General features: G+C 48.1%; 1 protein-coding gene across 1 annotated transcript in view; it reads right to left on the bottom strand.

Moving 5' to 3' along the window:
* Positions 1-11216: 11216 nt before the first annotated feature.
* LOC121439756 (dihydropyrimidinase-related protein 5) overlaps positions 11217-19140 on the bottom strand; it is an 81682-nt gene continuing 73758 nt past the window's right edge. The window contains exons 10-13 of the mRNA XM_041640374.1: positions 18560-18702; positions 17532-17739; positions 15412-15580; positions 11217-13773 (exon numbers count right to left, since the gene is read on the bottom strand). Coding sequence (XP_041496308.1) covers positions 13688-13773; positions 15412-15580; positions 17532-17739; positions 18560-18702 — 606 coding nt within the window. The 3' untranslated portion in view covers positions 11217-13687. The remainder of the gene's footprint in view (positions 13774-15411; positions 15581-17531; positions 17740-18559; positions 18703-19140) is intronic.

Raw genomic sequence — 19140 nt, forward strand, 5'->3', positions numbered from 1 at the left:
GGCTGAAGACATCCTCCTCCCCTCCTTGACTTCAGTCACCCTCTATATGAACACAGGACTATTCTCATCACACCCCTTTGGTGAACATCAGTGAATTCTTCTGGACATGTTGACACACCAGAGATGTTATGTTCTCTTTGAGTGACTTAAAAGTCGCTTTTGAGGTCTAATTTTCTCCTATAAATCTCCGTTTCTTGCTCTCATGAATACCGCCCAAGGACTACTGATGTCAAAGCACCCCAAACAGGTCTGTTTACTCAGGGAAAAGAGGAGGTAGAGGAGAGTAAGGAGAAAACAAAATAAAACTACAAAACCTGGCATGTAGTGAACCAGTCCTTCATCCCCCTTCCCATCTAAAGGAACTTTCAGGAAATCTGTCAAATACTTCCCACTAGAAATGCAGGTACCAGTTTACATTTGCCCCTGGCCGCAGAACTGGAAACCCGATGTGGTTCCCGACTGCACCTACAAGGTGTCTGGATGCTAGGAAAGCGAGGATGAGATTTCAGGCCCAGAGCACTTTGCTTCCTTGTGAAGTTCTATTGCAGCCCTGTGTTTGCAGGTACAGACCTGAGTGGTGCAGACAGCCTGTGTAATCCCGAGATGAAAGGTTCTAAGTCAGCAGCTCTCATCACACGGGAGGCAAGAGGAGCTATAGCACACTCTACTTACCCCGTCTTCCAGAGTCTCCCCACCTTAACACTTGAAGGTTTGCTTGTTTGTTTTTACATAGTGAATCGCCATAACTTCTATGGTGTAAACAATCATTTCATTATCTTAATTTCTGTGGGCTGGGAGTTTAGGGCAACCTCCTTTGGATGTCTCTAGTGTCATTGCAGTCAAATGGTGGCTGGGGCTTAAACATTAGGGGCTTCCTGGACGACCTCCTGCCTTCATGGTATCTCCTAGATTTTTGGCTTTCCTACCATCTTGTAGCTTCAGGGCAATTGGGCTACTCACGTGGTAGTTGAAGGTTCCAAGAGTAGATGTTCCAATGCAAAGAAAAATGAAATCCCTTTTTATTACCTAGCTTCAAAATCCTATACTTGAGTCATGTCCTGTTGATTTAAAAAATAAAAACAGGGCTGGAGAGATGGCTCAGAGGTTAAGAGCACTGGCTTCTGGCTGCTCTTTCAGTGGTCCTGAGTTCAATTCCTAGCAACCACATGATGACTCACAACCATCTGTAAAGAGGTCTGGTGCCCTCTTCTAGTGAGTAGGCATGTATGCAGACACAACAAATATAGATAATAAATAAATCTTAAAAAATCTTGACTAATAAACTATGAATTTATGTGACATTAAAAAATAAAAACAAACAAACAAAGAAACCAAAAACAGAATTGCAAGGTGGGGAGCATAGATCTCATGTTTCAGTGGAAGAAAGATCAAAGTCATATAGCAAAGTATGCAACAATTTTTTTCATATGTGTTTGTGTGAGTATGTGTGTGTGTGTGTGTGTGTGTGTGTGTGTGTAGGGCTGAGGTCAATATCAGTATCTGATTGCTCCCTCCCTCCCTCCCTCCCTCCCTCCCTCTGTCCATCCCTCCCTCTCTCCTTTCCTCCCTCCCTCCCTAATTATTTGAGACAGGGTCTCACTATATAGCCCTGACTAGCCTAGAACTTATTATGTATAGAGATCTAAATGCCTCTGCTCTCCAATGCTGGGATTAAAGGTTTGAACCACCACATCCAGCTTCTACCTTAGTTTTTGAGGCAGGATCTCTCACTGGCCCCACTGGAGCTCACTGATTTTCTAAACTAATTGTCAATAAGCTTCAAGGACCCATGTCTCCACCATCCCCAGCACTGGAATTACAGACTCATGCCATCATGTCCAGCTTTTACTTGGGTATTGGAGATCAAACCTGGATCCCCAAGCTTGTGTGGCAGGCATTTATGAACTGAAGTCCAATACATTTATATGAATGGGAGCTATGTTGATGCTACTAGCGTGGGAAGTGTCATTTGTCACATCTGGACATCTGTTTACAAAACTCACCCATCTCTTCCCTCAAGACCTTCAAGTCTCATTCCAGCAGCCCAATGACAGATCTCATCATCTGAATCAGGTCCCAGTGTGTATATGGCTCCTCTGGTCCTGGATTCTGGTTACAAATCCTGGGTACCAGTCCATCCATTAGTTTTTGGATGAAGTCAAAAACCTCATCGCCTGCCTCTTACATAGTCAACATACAGTGGTAGTCTAGACGTGGGATAGTTGACACAGACAGCCTCATTTCAAAGAGGAAGGAAGGCGAAGGTGTAGATCACAGTTACTGTTCCACAGTGACTGAAATTCAGCGACACACTACCAGTTCAGTATTGCCATTGCTCCATTTACTTACACAAATGTGGATATAGATTTTTTTTTTGCCCAGTGGGTTATAATTCTTTCCTAAGATTTTGTGTGTGTGGAGGTGTGTGTGCGGGAGAACAACCTTGGGAATTGTTCTCTTGGCCTGGTTCACATTTTTCAAATTAAAAGCAAGATGTTTCTCTGAGCTAAAACTTGACACACAGGCTAGGCTGGCCAGCGACACAGGGATCCACCCGTCTTTTCAGCACGGGGGTTGTACGTGCGAACCACCACATTTGGTTTTGTTGTTATTTTGTTTTAATGTGGGTTCTGGTTATGGAATTCAGGTCCTTGTCTTACTGGTCAAGCACTTTCCTGATTGAGATCTCTTCAGCCCAGATAACTTATCTTTATGCTCAATTTATGACAGATACATCCTTTATTTGTCTATTTAGGTTTTTTTTTTTTTTTTTTTTTTTTTTTTTTTTTTTTTTTTTTTTTTTTTTTTTTTTTTTTGAGACAGAGTTTCTCTGTGTAGCCCTGGCTGTCCTGGAACTCACTTTGTAGACCAGGCTGGCCTTGAGCTCACAGATCCCCTGCTGCCTCTGCCTCCCAAGTGCTGGGATTAAAGGCATGTGCCACTACTGCCTGGCTTTACTTATTTTGGAATAAAGTTGTAAGTAGCCTGATTAAACTCCCTATGCAGTTGAAGCTGGCCTTGAACTCTTGATGTTCCTGCCTCTGCCTCCCGAATGCTGGCCTACAGGCCTGTGTCACATAGGCTGTCCTCAGTACAAAGGCCGAATGATAATGACAATGTATGTTCATATAACATTTTACTGATCCTTTCGCCCGTCAGTGAACCCTTTGCTTGGACCCACCTTTGGGCTAGTGTGTTGTATGCTACTTTAAGCGTGGGCACACAAATATCTCTTTGAGACCTTGTTTTAAATTCCTTGGGGTATATACTCAGAAGTGGAATTGTTGAAACACAGGGTAGTTCTGTTTTTAGAGGAGACATTTGTCATTTTCTGCTTTTTGATAGTTGTCATAATGTCTATGAGCTGGAATCACATTGTAATTTGGTTTTGCCTTTAACTTTGAGACTATTTTGTATTCTACTGGCTACTTGTTCATTGTGGATGGGGCGGAGAAATGTCTTCTAGAATTCTTTTTCCCATCTTTGTTGTTGTTTGTTTTTCGAGACAAGGTTTCTCTGTGCAACAGTCCTGATTGTTCTGGAACTTGCTTTGTAGACCAGGCTGGCCTCAAACTCACTGAGATCGTCCTGCTTCTGCCTCCCGTGCTGGGACTAAAGGCGTGAGCCACCACTGAGTTGTCTCTCTTTCCCATTTTTAAATTGTGATTATTTTTTCCCTGGTGTTTAGTATTCAGAATGTTTTCTGGGAATTGATCTCTTATCAGATATGTAAATTGCAAATAATTTCTCTCATTCTATGGTTTCCTTTTCACTCTGTTGATACTGTTTTTCTTAATGCACCAGTTTTTTTAAAAAATGATCATGGGCCAGGCGGTGGTGGCGCACGCCTTTAATCCAATCCCAGCACTCGGGAGGCAGAAGCAGGCAGATCTCTGTGAGTTCGAGACCAGCCTGGTCTACAGAGCTAGTTCGAGGACAGGCTCCAAAAACCACAGAGAAACCCTGTCTCGAAAAACCAAAAAAAAAAAAAAAATCATGGAATACAATGTGTTCATGTTTTCTTTCATTGCCCATTTGCTCTCTCGTGACATTTTTGACATTTCTTTTTTTCATTCTACCTTGTCCCATAATGTCTCCCAAACACTGGGTGGTCTCCCTGGTTCCCATCACCCCCACTCATCAGAAGAACCCTTGTAAACATCTTGTAAAACTGAAACTCTACCCTCTCCAACAGTAAGTCCCCCTGTTCTAGAGTCCTGTCTGCTTCCTCCTCTCCATACACATTCCCTAAATGACCTCATCGTGTCCCGTGACTTCTGTACTTGGGGGACTCCATCCTTTTGGTTCTCCCAAGTCTTAGACTTTCTAGGCAGCCCTGACATAAAAAAAACACTCAGTATGCTTAAGCGAAATATAATTCCCCTCCCACTCACCGATACCCATCCTAGTCCTAATGTTGTTGATGGGGTCCAAAAACCTGGGCACAATCCTAACCCACCCCTTCTCCAACCCCCAGGACGATTTTCTATTATAGTCAGTTCTACTTCTGAAATGTCGCTCACATCTGTTTGTTACCTCCTTTATCTCTCTCACCAGGACCATCTCCGACCTAGGAGTGGCATTATCTCACACCTATCCTCTCTGTCAGTATCTCCATTTCTTATCCACCCTTAACACCATTGCTTGGGGCTCTTTCCGCAAGCTAAAGCCTTTCACAGAGCCCTAGCTTTAAATCCCCAGGGCTTTCCCTCACAAACTGACCTGTGGGAAATTCATATAATTACTTAGGATGGAAGAGCTATAGAATAGTGCTTTCTCCGGGTTTTTGCTTTGTCTAGAAAGTAAGAACAACAATATCTTTTTGTTTATTTTTGAGATAGGGATTCTCTGTGCAGCTCTGGCTGTCCTGGAACTCTCTCTGTAGACCAGGATGACCTCAAACTCAGAGGGATCTACCTGCCTCTGCCTCCTGAGTGCTGGGATCAAAGGCGTTCACCACCACCTGCTGGCTAATAATATTTTTTACATTGAAACGACACATGTAGTAGAGTGCAAAACAACATGATTTTGAAGACTTTTAAGGAAATCTGGGGTCTCCGCTAAGATGTTCTTCATACGATATTGTCCCGTCTTTAGGGGAACTTTAATGATAAAGTTTGGGAGGCACTTTGTTTTTTTTTTTTTGGGGGGGGGAGGGTTTCGAGACAGGGTTTCTCTGTGGTTTTGGAGCCTGTTCTGGAACTAGCTCTTGTAGACCAGGCTGGTCTTGAACTCACAGAGATCCACCTGCCTCTGCCTCCCGAGTGCTGGGATTAAAGGCGTGCGCCACCACCGCCCGGCTGGGAGGCACTTTCTTAAAGATAAAAAGTTCAGGCTCCTTCATACAGTAGACACACGACTTGATCCCTAGCAACCGGTTTACTTCCTCTCCACTCTTCTTATGTCCTTCCCATGTCAACACTGCTCAACACATACAAAAACAACTACTTTAGTTTAACATGTCAGTCTTGTTTTATTTATTGGAGATTGGTTTTGAATGAGACAACCTTTATTTTTATTTATTTGTTTGTTTCTTTGTTTTATGAGTAGCCCTGGCTATCCTGGAACTCACTCTGTAGACCAGGCTGCTCTCGAACTCACAGAGATCCGCCTGCCTCTGCCTGCTGAGTGAGACAACTCTTAAGAGTTGTCCAGACCTGAGAAAAACTGCTATGGCATCTCATTCATGTGTTGACTGCACCACCTTAGGCTCCTCTGGGGGTGTCCAGGACCAAGCAAAGAGACTGGCTGTTTTTCCTTGAGCCTTTTCCAGTGGCCTGTTGCTTAAGCCGAGGTAGTCACTGGTGAGTTTAAAGCACCATCTGGAGGTCTTTCTGGGTAGAACTATGGCTCGCGTCTCCCACTCAACCTGGAAAGGCCCCTGGGAGAGCAGGAGGTCCGACTAGGAGCAGAAGTGGATGGGACAAGGGAAGATACATCTTTCTGTCAGCTGCTGCTCTAACCAAGGCTGAAGGCATGCCAAAGGAGATTAATGCCAAGGGCTTTCCTCTCCCAGAAGCCTCTGCTTCTCCAGTTGATCTCAACATCTTCCAAGGCACAAAAAGATATTCTCTCTCTCTCTCTCTCCTCTCTCTCTCTCTCCCTCCCCCACTTCTCTCTGTGTGTGGGAGGGGGAGGGAGGAGAGCCTCACTTGACATATAAATTTTCAGAGTCCACTGAAATTAAATGTGTGCTTTCCCTATCATATGTAGGGATCCGATACTAAGTCAAAGCCACAAAGATTTATCACTATGCTTTTTCCTAAAAGTTTTATAATTTTAGCTCTTAGATTTAAATATTTTATCCATTTTGGTTGAGTTTTGCATATTGTAAGGCAAAATTCCAATCTCAATTCTTTTGCATGTGGATATCCAGTTGTCTAAGCACAATTTATGGAGAATACTGTTTTTCTCTACTGAGTGTCTTGATACTGCTACTGAAGTTTTTAGGGTCAGAGCCTGGACCCTGGCAGCTCTAACAAGCAAGGCCAAGCCACCAATAGGTGGGTAATAGTAACGAGCAGAAAAAGATTTATTCAGTGCATTCATACTGAGAAGAACAAGTAAGGAGGCCCAGTGGTGCTCTAAATCCACATCTGGAGTTCTGACATGAGGTTTAAATAGAGGGTACATGGTGCACATCACTGGGTATTTCTAGTCAGGATGTAGTCCCACCCATCACTGACCCATCATGGACTTCTGCTGGCTCTCAGTCTGTCGTGATCCATCAGCGTACTGTGCAGTCTTGTTCCAGGAGACGAGCTCCTCTCTGACTGGTGTCAAGGTCTCAGGATTTGGTTCCTTAGAATGGGACTCTTGGGAAATGCCAATTCCTTTAGAGCTCATTGTCTCAGTAATCAACAGTTGAGTGGATGTGTGCTTTAGGATATCTTCACTCCTGCCATGTTGGGTGTGTGCTTGCTGTGATCTGAGTGTACCTCGCAAAGGCTGTTGTGTTGGAAGTTCAGTCCTCAGTGTGGCAAGGTTGATGTGGAAGAATAAAGGCCTTTGAAAGGCATTTAGGTCACTGGGGGCTCCATCTTTATGAGTGGGTTAATGACAGACAATTTCATCAGTTCCTTTAAGATTTTCCTTAGTTTATTCTTCCAAATCCTTTGTGGTTTCAAATAAATTTCAAAACCAGACATCTTTTTAAAGATGAAGTTCTGATGGGTATTATACAGAATCTGAGGATCCATTTTCAGAATATGACAAACAAAAAAAACCCAAAAACAAAACAAAACCAAGTCTATAAATGCGATGGTTAGGGAATCGAGATGGCCATGTCACCTCTGCATTTAGTCTATAAATGCGATGGTTCTGGAATCAATATGGCCATGTTACCTCTGCATTTAGAACCCCATTCGGATCTGCATGCAGAGTCTTCTGTTCCCTGAAGCACCTCAGTGGTCAAGCAGAATCTCGTACAATATGGCTCCTGATCTTGGTGGCAGAGGGTTAACAGGTAGAGTCATGGGAAAGAACATGCTAAGACCCCTTGGGGTTCTGCTTCTGACTGCTACTGGGATGCTATGGTCCAGCGCTGTACACGATGATTCTTGAATAGAATGTCTTGCCATACAGTTGTACCATAAATTTAGCTTTGCCTCCTTTTTTTTTTTCCTTTTCTTTCTTTTTCTTTTTTGTTTTTGCTTTTTCAAGACAGGGTTTCTCTGTAGCTTCGGAGCCTGTCCTGGAACTAGCTCTTGTAGACCAAGCTGGCCTTGAACTTACAGAGATCCACCTGCCTCTGCCTCCCAAGAGCTGGGATTAAAGGTGTGTGGCACCACCATCTGGCTGTTCCTCCTTCTTAAATTTCCTCATGCAGTTTTCTAAAGCAATGATCTCATATTATCACTAAGCTAGAATAGAGTTTTCTCCAGCTTGGTGCTGTTGATATTTTGGGCTGGACAATTCCTTATTGTGATGGCTGCCCTGAGTACCTCCTGAGTAGGATGCTCAGCAGTGTCCTGGAGTGGTATCCCCAATATCCCAGTAGGTCCCAGACCCCTAAGTTGTAACAGCCAAAAGAATGTCCAAATATCACCTACTCGTATCTCCTGGAGGACAAAACTGGCCCTGGCTGAGAGGCACTGGGCTAAATGAGCAACTTCAGTCCAAGGGTCCAGAAGGAAGCCCCACTTCGTCCACACCAGATAACAAATATGACCCCCAAAGTATTGGCTTTGCCCAGTGACTGGAATTGGGATACTCGTTCTCATGACCATGACGCCAGATGAACATGCTGTATATGAAGAACAGGATTACAAACGGAAGGCGCAGCCTTCTCTCATCACCTGTGGTACCATTTCTGGGAGTTTCATGGCCACAGTGCAGCCATTAAGGAGGAATTACAAAGCCTTCCGAAGGAAGACACCACCAGGCCACATGGCGGATGGTTTGCTCACAGAGACCTGCTGAACACCAAATAAACATCAGCAGCCCCCACATAGCAACTCATCCTACTATACCCATGATGGCCTGGAAGATCCTCTTGTGGGCACCAGGAATTCCTTCAGATGATCCACTGCCATCGGAGCAGGGCCATAAGGCGTTGCCACTGAAGGATCTTGTCCTTGAGACTCAAAACACACCTGGTCCTCTTGGGAGTTGTTTCCAGTAGCTTTGGTTCCCTTAGGAATGAAGGGTCAAAGCCTTTCCTGGGAAGTCTGTTAGTGAAGTTAACCGCTCAGGTGCCTTGGAATGTGGCCTGGTGCTGCTGCTGGGGCCGACCAGAAGGGAGAAACTCCAGGGTCATCCATCCGCCACTCAGGCCAGTTTACAGTGACGAATTCCAGCAACAAGAGAGACACTGGCTAGATGGTGTCACCAAAGCACACAGAAGGGCCTGTGACAGTTTTCAGTTCGGTGACCTTGGATTTGCAGAGAGTGTCTTCTCAGAGGGACTTGGAAGGCTTTAATTGCTATAACCAGTTGTCATTCTGTCCAATGAGAAAGATGCACAGAAATTCTCATCTCAAAAGGATCACTTTCTTCTAATAAAAAAAAAAAGAACATCTTGCATTTCAAGGAAAATGTCCAATGCATCTGTGTGAGTAGCCAGGAAACAATGCTCAGACAGGATGCTGACAACACTCTAAAGGTGAACACAGAGAAGAGCAAGGTGTTTTTAAAGCAAACTTTTAACAATGTATTAAGTTCATTGGCAGTGTTGTGGGAAAGCTTCTTATGGCCAGGTGTAGTGGTGTGTGTCTTTAATTCCCCTGGGTTCAAGGCCAGTCTGGTCTACATGGTTCCAGATCTGTTTGGGCTACATAGTGAAATTCTGTCTCAAAAAGTAAAATAAAATAAAATAAAAAAGTCATTTTTTAAAAAATCATTTAGTACCGGTATCATACTGTTTGTTCTTCAGACCCAGGGTTTCCTTGAACCTCTTCCACAGTTCCTAATGTCACTTGTGCCTGCATGAGTCAACCTATAACCCCAAGTTAAGAAATCTCTGTGATGGCTGCACAGCTGCTGACTGGAGTCACTCCAAATCGTAGATTCTCTTGGCTGAGCGCGATTTTCCAGTCCAAACCTGTGGTCCTTTCCCAACTGTACACGTATTAAGGTGTACGGGGTCTTCCCAAGTCTGTATCTGCACACGCCTCCCTCATGCCTTGCAAACAGTCGAGGACACGGGACAGTCTCTGTGCCTCTGCCTGCCTTTGCCCCCTGAGTGCTAGGACCAAAGGCTGCGTCTTCCCAGCCCCACATATTTACTATAGTTTGGGGGGCAGTTAGGTAACCGACTATGCGCCCCAGTGTGCTATGCAGATTTTCACCACGATCTAGAATTTCCTCATTAGAGTTGCGTCTTTGGGGGTTAAGAAATTGGCACAAGGTGTCCCACAGTACTAAAATGAATGGTACACCCACTCTTTGAGACTGGATCTGCTTATGTGTGACCCAGGCTGGCCTCACACTCATGATCCACCCGCCTCAACAGTCCAAGTACTGCAATGATAGCCACTCATTTCAGTGTGGGTTTAATCAGAGGAGTCCTCCCAACACCCAAGCAGTTTGGAGGGCCCAGAGGCCAGACTCAAAGGTGGGGAGGGTCGGGTCTAGAAAGCTAGTAAGCAGGCAAAGGCCCTTCAAACACACATTGGGGCCTTGGGATGACTTTGTCATGTCTTTATGGGAATACAGTCCATCTGCTCCTGCTGAACGGAATGGGGTTGTAGGCTTCCAAATGGTAGCCAGGAGAACAAGTGTCATCTGTTGGGTGGGGGCGTCTAGATCCCTTCTTTCTGTTTCTAATATCTCCTTAATTTTTTTTTCTTAGTTCAGATAACGTGCCAACCGTCCCAGGAAATCTGGTCGAATGTTTGCTTTTGCACCATCAGAAATCCTGGGCTCTTGGGAGAGGGATGACCCTTAAAAACAAATGTTTATTTTTAAACTTTTTATTTTTACGTTTCCAGACCTTGCCCGGACCTCCCAGTGAGCTGCCACTGGATCAGAGTGATGGAGCAAAGCTGTTCTCCTAGCAATGGAAGCACCACATAACCGCTGTAGAGGTGGCTTTCTGCCAGGCCACTTCTTGAATAAACACAACAGAGGCCGAGTGAGAAGTAGCTACAGTTTAATACAAACCTGCACCAGAACACAACGTGTTGGGCTGTTTGGTTTTTGCCTCAAACGGTGGCCAAAGCATTGGACTATGTGTCATCGTGGGATTGACACGATCTTAGCACCATGACATTACAGAGGAGTGAGGAAGTCCCTTGGGTGCTGGGGTGCTACTGACAGCTCCATTCTGACCCCAGGCTGTGTGCTTGCTGCCTCAGCAGCTGGAGGGGGTTTGGCTTCCATGTGGTTCTGTGGTTTCTGGGTCAGTATAAGAGATGCCCTTATCACGGCATTGGCTTGACAAGAGGCCTACTGTGAGCTCCTAGCACTACACACACGCACACACACACACAGTAGCACAATTTTTGGGTGCGTTAACCCCACAAACCTAGAGAGCAGCTAAGGCAAGAACAACAGTATTTATTCAGCAAGTACAAGACCAGTTTGAGAGCTGCATTCGGTGCAACCAGAGACCCTTTTCGTTCCAGCCAGCAGCCACTGGGCCTGGGATGGGGCTGGCTGGAGCTCTGATGGGGGCAGGGAATGGACACGGGGGTGGGTGTGTGTGATGGTTTGTTTGGCTCCTCGAGCCTCCTGATTCACACCCAGAAGCTCCTGGGTGAGCACAGTCTATGGAAGGGTGGATTTGGGTGTACTCAAGGGTGGGGGTGGATGAAGTGGAAGGCCTACAGCGGCCCCTTGAACACGTACTCTCTCACCACGCCAGGTCATGCACTTCTCAGGTGGAGGCACTCAGGTAAAGCTTTCCTGGCCCAAGCAAGGTGCCCTGCCTCGCTGGTCCTACCATCCCTCGGATCTTTGGCATCTGCCCAAGGCCCATGACCAAGCAAGGGCAAAAATAGACAAAGATGATATATAGCTAGGTGTGGAAGCTCGTGCCTGGAATTCCAGTGCTTGGGAAACTGAGGCAGGATGCTCTGAGTTCAAGGCCAAGCTACATAGGCAAGACTTTGTCTCAAAAAGAAGAGGAGGAGGAGCAGGAGGCAGAGGAAGGAAGAGAAGGAGAAAAAGGAGGAGAGGCTAGGACTGTACCAGGGATCAGTATCACTGCTTTTGCTACCCATGAGGCTTTTCCAGCGTCATTGCCTACTGTTCCCATGGCTTCCTCAGCTCTCCGGGTTATGATTTCAGCTCCAAAATGAGGACAATGAAGATGAGGATGCAACTAAAGCCACATACAAGTTCCCAACACTTTTCTAGTCCAGGCTCAAACCGAGAGTATACAGTAGTCTGCTCACAATAAAGATAATGAAGATCGACGTGTGCAAAGCAAGGCAGAATGCGTTTTTCTCCCCAGGGAGAAAGCATTCGTTCTATCTGGTGGAACTCCTGGGGGGCCTGGTATCAGTCCACAGCCGCTTTCCACATCTAGGTTAGACCAGCTAAGGCCATAAGGTCAGTCATGGACACTTCTGGAGCCAGCCAGCCTTAACTTTTGGGGCCTCAGGTTATTTTTTTTTTTAAATCTGTAAGACGGGGGAGAGTGGTAAGCATCCCACCATAAGGAGGAGCGAGAGCAGATGCGTGGAAGTGCTTTGGTGGACCCAAAGCAGTACAAACTGCAGGGATGAGTACCAAGATCTCTGAGGCCTCTGGCAGGTTTGGGGAGTTCAAGCCAAAGTGAGATCGTTTCCCAAGGAGGGGGAGGGAGGGATGATGAGGCCTATCAATGGCAAACAGGGCGGGTCACTTCTCAGATTGGGTAGCCACCTATGAGAACCCCCAAAGAGTTTCTGAGGCAGGGCGGGCCTAACCAGCAGCCAACAAGAGCGGGGTGTTGAGTGCAGGACCCCACAGCACTTGGGCAGTGGAGCCGATTCTCCAGGCTAGGGCTTGCATGGTGAAGCCCCCCCGCCACACACACCCTGGTGGCTGGCTGGCCAACCCTCTCCTACTCCCCCTCTCTCAGCAGGCATGAGGCCTCTTGCTAGTCACACAGGAGGAGTAGCGAGGCCTTGTCCAGCAGGGGCAACTTATAGGAAGATGTGTAGGGGTGTGAGGATATGGACATGGGGGTTAGTGCTGGGAGTGACCAGGAGAATCGACGAGAGAGGGGCTGCCTTGTTGCTTGAAGGTTTCCAAGGTTAGCATCCAGGACATTTGAATGTAGAAAAAGTAAGATGGGGGTGGTAAGAGGTAGGGGTGTGGGACAGGGGAGGCATGGTCTAGGGTTGCTTCTTGTAGCAGGACCCTGGGTTGGGGGAAAGGGGCTGGGGGACAGCCTGTCCCCACCGCTGCCCTGGACTGTCTGGTTGGTGGTGACTGCAGCATCTCCTAAGAACCAAATCTACTCCCGATTCTATGCTACGCTAGTGACACGAAGCACCGTTATTGTCCACAGGGTGCACAAACAAGTCAAACCAAACCACTGCGCAAACCAAACGTGCAAAACAAAACCATTTACACGCGCCTGGCACCAGCCCCATGCCCATCCAGCTACCCATCTGGGGTCTGGGGCTCCCAGAGGGTGTGGGTAGGGAGTGGAAAGAGGCCGGCAAAGGGCACAGGGTGTCCCAACCACAGCCACAACCAGGGTGTCCTGACTGTACCTACACAGGGGTGAGTCAGTAAAGATGGGACATCTCGGGCATGGCTGAGAAGCTAACACCTGTCTGACTTGGGAAATGTCACCATAGTACCTAAGGGATGAGGGGGGAAGGCCCTTACTTATAACACACATCTGCTAAAGTGCTCTGGACGCCTGTCTGGGTGGGCAGCAGGGCAGGGCACTCAAGTCCGGGCCTTCCCAGAGCCTGCACTGGTGGTTGTCGCGAGAGGAGGGGCGGGGCCAGGCGCTATGCATTTGGGTGCTGTGCATAGTGTGGCCGCTGGGGCCCAGAGAAACCCCAGGGCCGAGGAAGGAAGGAGGGAGCAGAGCAGGAGGGACAGCTCAAAGTGCCTTGTTAGGGGTGGGTCAAAGCCCCGTGAAACACGTTCAGACAAGGGGAGGGCTCTCTGCTTCCTGGAGCCCCCACCAGCAGAGCACTGCCCTGCCCAGCCTCTCCCACCCCCTGCAGCTGTGGCCGGAAGGTGTGCAGGCGGGTGGTGGCGGTGGAGCATCCTCACTTGAGGGGGCTGGTCAGAGCCTTTACCAAATACCGCTCGACCTGCCTCCAGGGGGCGCAAGGATTCGAGCTGAGGCCCGCTTTGGAACGTGATCATCGATCTGAGAACCTGCGGGGGGGAAAGAAGCCGGAAAAGTCAACCACGTAGAAGCTCTCTGGGTTAGCAGGCTCCCTGTCACCACGAGGCTCAGACCTCTCCCGCCCCTCAAGGGAATGCTGTCCACCTCTTTTAGGGCAGGTCTGGGGCTGTGTATTGGTATGTGCATGTGCCTGAGGAGGTGTTGGATTTCCCTGGAGCTGGAATTTGCTGGTAGTTGAGTGCTGGGAAACTGGGAACTCAACACAGGTCCGCTGGATGAGCAGTACCCGCTCCTAACTGCTGAGCTATCTCTCCAGCCCCGTGCCTGCCTTTTCAACATGGTTTCTTGGAATTGAACTCAGGTCCTCGCGCTTGCAAGGCAAATGCTTTACTGATGGAGCCACTCCCCAAGTCCCAGGTATTCAGTCATTTAACCCCCATGACTATTCCATTATCTGGATGAGAAACCTCGGGCTCAGGGTATCACATTTTACAGCAGTAGGGTGTGAACCCAGGTTTTCCTGACTCGGAGCTACTTTAGGAGCTTCTCCACTCACTCACATGGACAGCAATATTTGTGCTGTTAGACCAAGGGATCAGCCAGTGGTCACACAGACCTTCACACACAGGTCTCGGTTGATGTGGGATTCCCCTCTATATGTTATATTTCCATTGGTTAATAAAGACGCTGATTTGGCCAATAGCCAGGCAGAACAGAGCCAAGGGGGTGGGGAATCTAAACAGATACAGGGAGAAGGGCGGAGTCAGGGAGACGCCAGCAGCCGCAGGAGAAGCAAGATGTGAGGTTAAGAAGTCATAAGCCTCGTGGTAAAATGTAGAATAATAGAAATGGGTTCATTTAAGCCGTAAGATCTAGTTAATAACAAGCTTGAGCTAATAAGTCAAACAGTTTGTAATTAATACGAAGCCTCTGAGTGCTTATCCGGGAACTGGCGGGCAGGAGAGAAACCTCCAGTTACACTCAATGAATAGACAGACACTGAAACAGGAAACTGGTAACTATTTTGGAAAATGAATGACCCATACTCCAAGGCCCTGCCTCTGGAAATCTAAGACTCAGAAAGACGGGTCTAGGGCCCCAGAGATCACAGTGGGGCACTATTCTGTGATCCCCACCTCCAACAGATTAAGACTTGGGGCTGGAAGAGAGATGACAGGCAACTTGATGTCTACTTTGTCCGAAGGAACCACTGTCCAGTCATGGCTCTTGGACTGGGGCAGAAGAAGCAACCGACCAGTGAGGCCCCAGAGGCTCAGGGTCTTACCACTTCATGTGGGGTCAGTTGTTGTAGGCTGTGGTGTGCTTGGGAGATCCTGAGAAGCCACACATCCCACACTGACAAAGCTTCAGTGTGTTCGGACAGTGCACAAGAAACAGCACCTAGCATTCATGTCCCACTGTTTGTGGCAGTGAGTTGCCTTTTGAGAGTGTGTTTTTGGAGGTCACCTCCCCACAGGCCACTAGCACCTCCTGTGGGAACCACAGGTTCCTGGCATAAGCTGCTCTTCTAAGAGCACAAAGCTGAGCACCTGGGGACAGCCCCTGTCCTCATGGTTCTACAAAGGACCTACAGGCTGCAGTTTACTGCCCAGGCCTCTCTCCTGCCTGCCTGCACCTGCCAGCACCTTTCACATCCTCGTCCTTACCGGAAAGGCTGAAGCTGGATTCATGAAGGTCCCGCATGCCCCCGTGCCTGGTGACTGGCCTTGTGGGAGTGTCCGCCAGTGGCGTTCCCATCTCTTTTTTCCCAGGGTGGACAACAATAGCGACGTCCCCTAGGTAGGGAGTGCGGTCCACTGCCCTCACTTTTAAGGTCTGGTGAAGAGAAAAGACAGGAACGTCAAGGCCAAGCACACAGCTGCAACCTCCTCCACCAACACCTGCTAGGACCCACAGGACCCAAGAGGCACGGGCGACAGGCTTCTAGTTTCTGTAGTTCCAAGTGCTGAAGTAATGCTTTCCTAGCTTCTACGTAGGATGAGTGTAAGCATGCACGCATAAATGTGCATGTGAAGAAAGTGCCTCAGTCTCTGCCCTCTGCTTGGGTAGGATCCTTCCAGGGGAGTTTTCCAGAGACACAGCTGAGGAACTCCTCCACCGTGAACATCCTGGCAGTGTCCTGACAAGGCCACGCTCCCAACAGGAAGACCTTTCAGCATGGTCTGACAACCCAGAGAAAACTCGGGCTAGATAGAGTTGGTGTAGCCATGGGATATTGCCGGAAGCAATACTAAATAAAGGGTTAGGAGCTGTACTGCACAAATAAGGCCACCAAGGCTCCGGCCTCCGCTCTGTCACTTAGAGCTGTTCTGGCCTAGGTCCGTGATGGTGACTCACTATATTAAAAGTACCACGGTGACAGGGAGGAAGTGTGTTGGAGGACATGCAGGTGGCCAAGGGAGCAGCAGCAATAGCAGCAGAGATGGGAGCACTGTATCCTTTGGGAGGGAGCCTCAATTGCGCTTTTGCATGCTGCCTGCCCAGTCTAATTGAGAGAAACGACAGGCACAGGGGATTTCTGTGCTTGCAAAGGCATCCTGGGCATTAGCAAGAGGGGCCAGGAACAGAGTAATCCGCCTGTGTATGGGAGGAGCTCACTGGCCACAGACACACCCACCAGCCTCCCTCCCTCTCTGCTTGCCCATTTACATTTTGTCTACTGAGACTGCAGAGGTGGCTCAGAGGTTTAAAGTGTGTGCTGCTCCTGCAGAGGCCCTGAGTTCAGTTCTCATAATCACCAGCAACTCTAGCTCTAGGGGCATCTGAGTCCTCTGGAGTCCATGGGTACCCCTCCTCACCTGTGTATACATATATACACATACAAACCACACATTAATAATAGTAATAAAATAATAGATCTATGCAAAATGGGACGTGGAAACCAGAATTTTCCAACTCCACTATCCCTTTTGTCTCTGCCACATAGGGTCCTGGACAGATGGTGACAGACAGCATCCAGAGGAAATGCTGTGTTAGGGCTTGTCTGAATGGAATTCTCTAGGAGACGGGACTTGGTTGACAGAAGCAGGTCACTGGGGTCACTCTGAAGGCTACCAGCCGGCCTCTGGTTCTGACTTCCGGCTTCTTCCCTGCCTGCTGCACACGAACCATCAGCCACTGCACCAGTGGTTCCCAGCCTGCCTAATGCTGCGACCCCTTTTTACATTTTTTAATATTTTATTTAAATAACATTTTCATTTATTTAACATACTGACTTCAGTCTCCCATCCTCTTTCCACCTATTCTCCTCTCCTTCCCCTCCTCCTCCATCTCCACTTCAGAAAGGGGCAGGCCTCCCCTCAGACACTCAAGGGGAGGCAGGACTGAGCTCCTCCCCTGTGTCAAGGCTGGATAAGGTAATCCAGCATGGGGAGCAGGTTCCCAAAAGCCAATTGCTGTGACCCTTTAATACAGTTCCTTATGTTGTGGTGTGACTTCCAACTACAAAATTATTTAATTGCTACTTCATAACTGTAATTTTTCTACTGTTATGAATTGTAATGTCAGTATCTGATACATGGCCCCTGTGGGGGTCGCGGCCCACAGGTTGAAAACCACCGTTTCACACACTCCCATTATCATGAACCTGTACCAGGTCACATTAAAGCTTCTGAAATCATGAGCTTAGTTAACCCTTTCCTCTCTTAAGGCATTCGGGTCACACTGATGCAGAAGTAACCTAGAACACGACAGCATCTGAGAGTTAATGGAGAAAAGTGAACATGTTCCCCAACAGGGGCCTTGACCTCGTCCCACCCCATCTTACCTTCTCTCTCTGCACCAGCTTCTTATAGACAATGTCTGGGAAAGACCGCAGGGGACAGAACTTGCCAGTGCCCTCTGCGCACATGAAGACACCATTCTCATACACGACGCGTCCCCGGCTGATGGTGACCAGCGGCACGCCATGGCAGCGCATGTTCTCATACAAATTGAAGTCTCCACCCTGCACCTGGGTGCTGGCTGAGATGGTCCTGGTGGGAGATGAGGGGGGAACAAGATCTGAGTACCGGTAAAGAGAGTACAGCTTGATGCCACGAGATGCTGCCCGGTAGGAAGGAATGGTACCCAGAGCTGTCTGATGGGGCTTAATTCCACCCCTCGCAATTCTTTCTTTCTTTATTATGTATACAGTGTTCTGTCTACATGTGTGCCTGCAGGCCAGAAGAGGGCACCAGATCCCATTACAGAGGGTTGTGAGCCACCATGCGATTGCTGGGAATTGAACTCAGGACCTCTGGAAGAACAGTCAGTGCTCTTAACCTCTGAGCCATCTCTCCAGCCCTCCCCTCACAATTCTTGTGTTGAAATCTTTACCCCTAGCATCTAAGAATGGAGACATATTTGGACACAGAGCCTTTAGAGAATTAATGCAAAAAAAATTAAGGCTTTTGTACATAAGAAGTGTAAGCCGGTCAGTGGCGGCGCACACCTCTAATCCCAGCACTTAGGAGGCAGAGACAGGTGGATCTCTGTGAGCTTGAGGCCTGTCTGGTCTACAGAATGAGTTTCAGGGCAGGCTCCAAAGCTACACAGAAAAATCCCGTCTCCAAAAAAAACCCCAAAAACTAGTGTGTGTTTTTCCCATCTGTCTGGTCCCTTAGAAGCAGGGACAGAGACACTGAACATGGGTGTACAAAGGAATGGGTATACATGAGCAAGGGAGGCGGACAGTCACATGGGAGGCAAGTCACCGTCATATTCCTCTACCCTGGAAATGCTGCAAAGGTCATTCGCCTTTGCCGTTCTGGAATAAAGTCCCCCCAGGCCCAGGAGACTAGCGGCAAGCTTTACTTTGTGGCTTCTGGGTCCCACACCACCACGTCGGCATCGGCTCCAGGGATGATGCGGCCCTTGCGAGGATACAGGTTGAGAATCTTGGCTGCATTGGAACTGGTGACAGCTACGAAGCGGTTCTCATCCATCTTTCCTCCAACCTGGAATGTGGTAAATGTGTCAGATCAGCCTGGATCTGGACGTATGGCTTCCTCCCCAGGCACTTGCTAACCAGCCTGTGGTCTTTTAGTTCAGAGGGCCACAGATGTGGTCCTCAGGCAAACAGTGCTATAGGCACGGTCCCAATACGAGGCACTGGGCAGAGCTTGAGACCCTGCTTGCCCCTTCATCCCTCACTCAGCCATGCTGGTGACTTGTGCCAAAGGCTGCCTGCCTGGAGCAAATGCACCCCCTAGATAAGGTCCACACATGTGCCCACTTGGGATGACTAAGGAGCTTCCCTTCGTGTGCAAAAGCTTATGTCTCCTTGTTTGCTGGTATTGTCCCAAGGCCCACATAGGGCGCCTGAAACTACAGAGAACTGAGCCCGATTCAGAGTAGGTTTACTTCATATACATGCTCACCTACAACCAAGTTAA

The sequence above is a fragment of the Microtus oregoni genome, unplaced genomic scaffold (genome assembly GCF_018167655.1).
Source record: "Microtus oregoni isolate MIOR12 unplaced genomic scaffold, Mior012 000062F_ref0000492, whole genome shotgun sequence".
In the NCBI taxonomy this organism is placed as follows: domain Eukaryota; kingdom Metazoa; phylum Chordata; class Mammalia; order Rodentia; family Cricetidae; genus Microtus; species Microtus oregoni.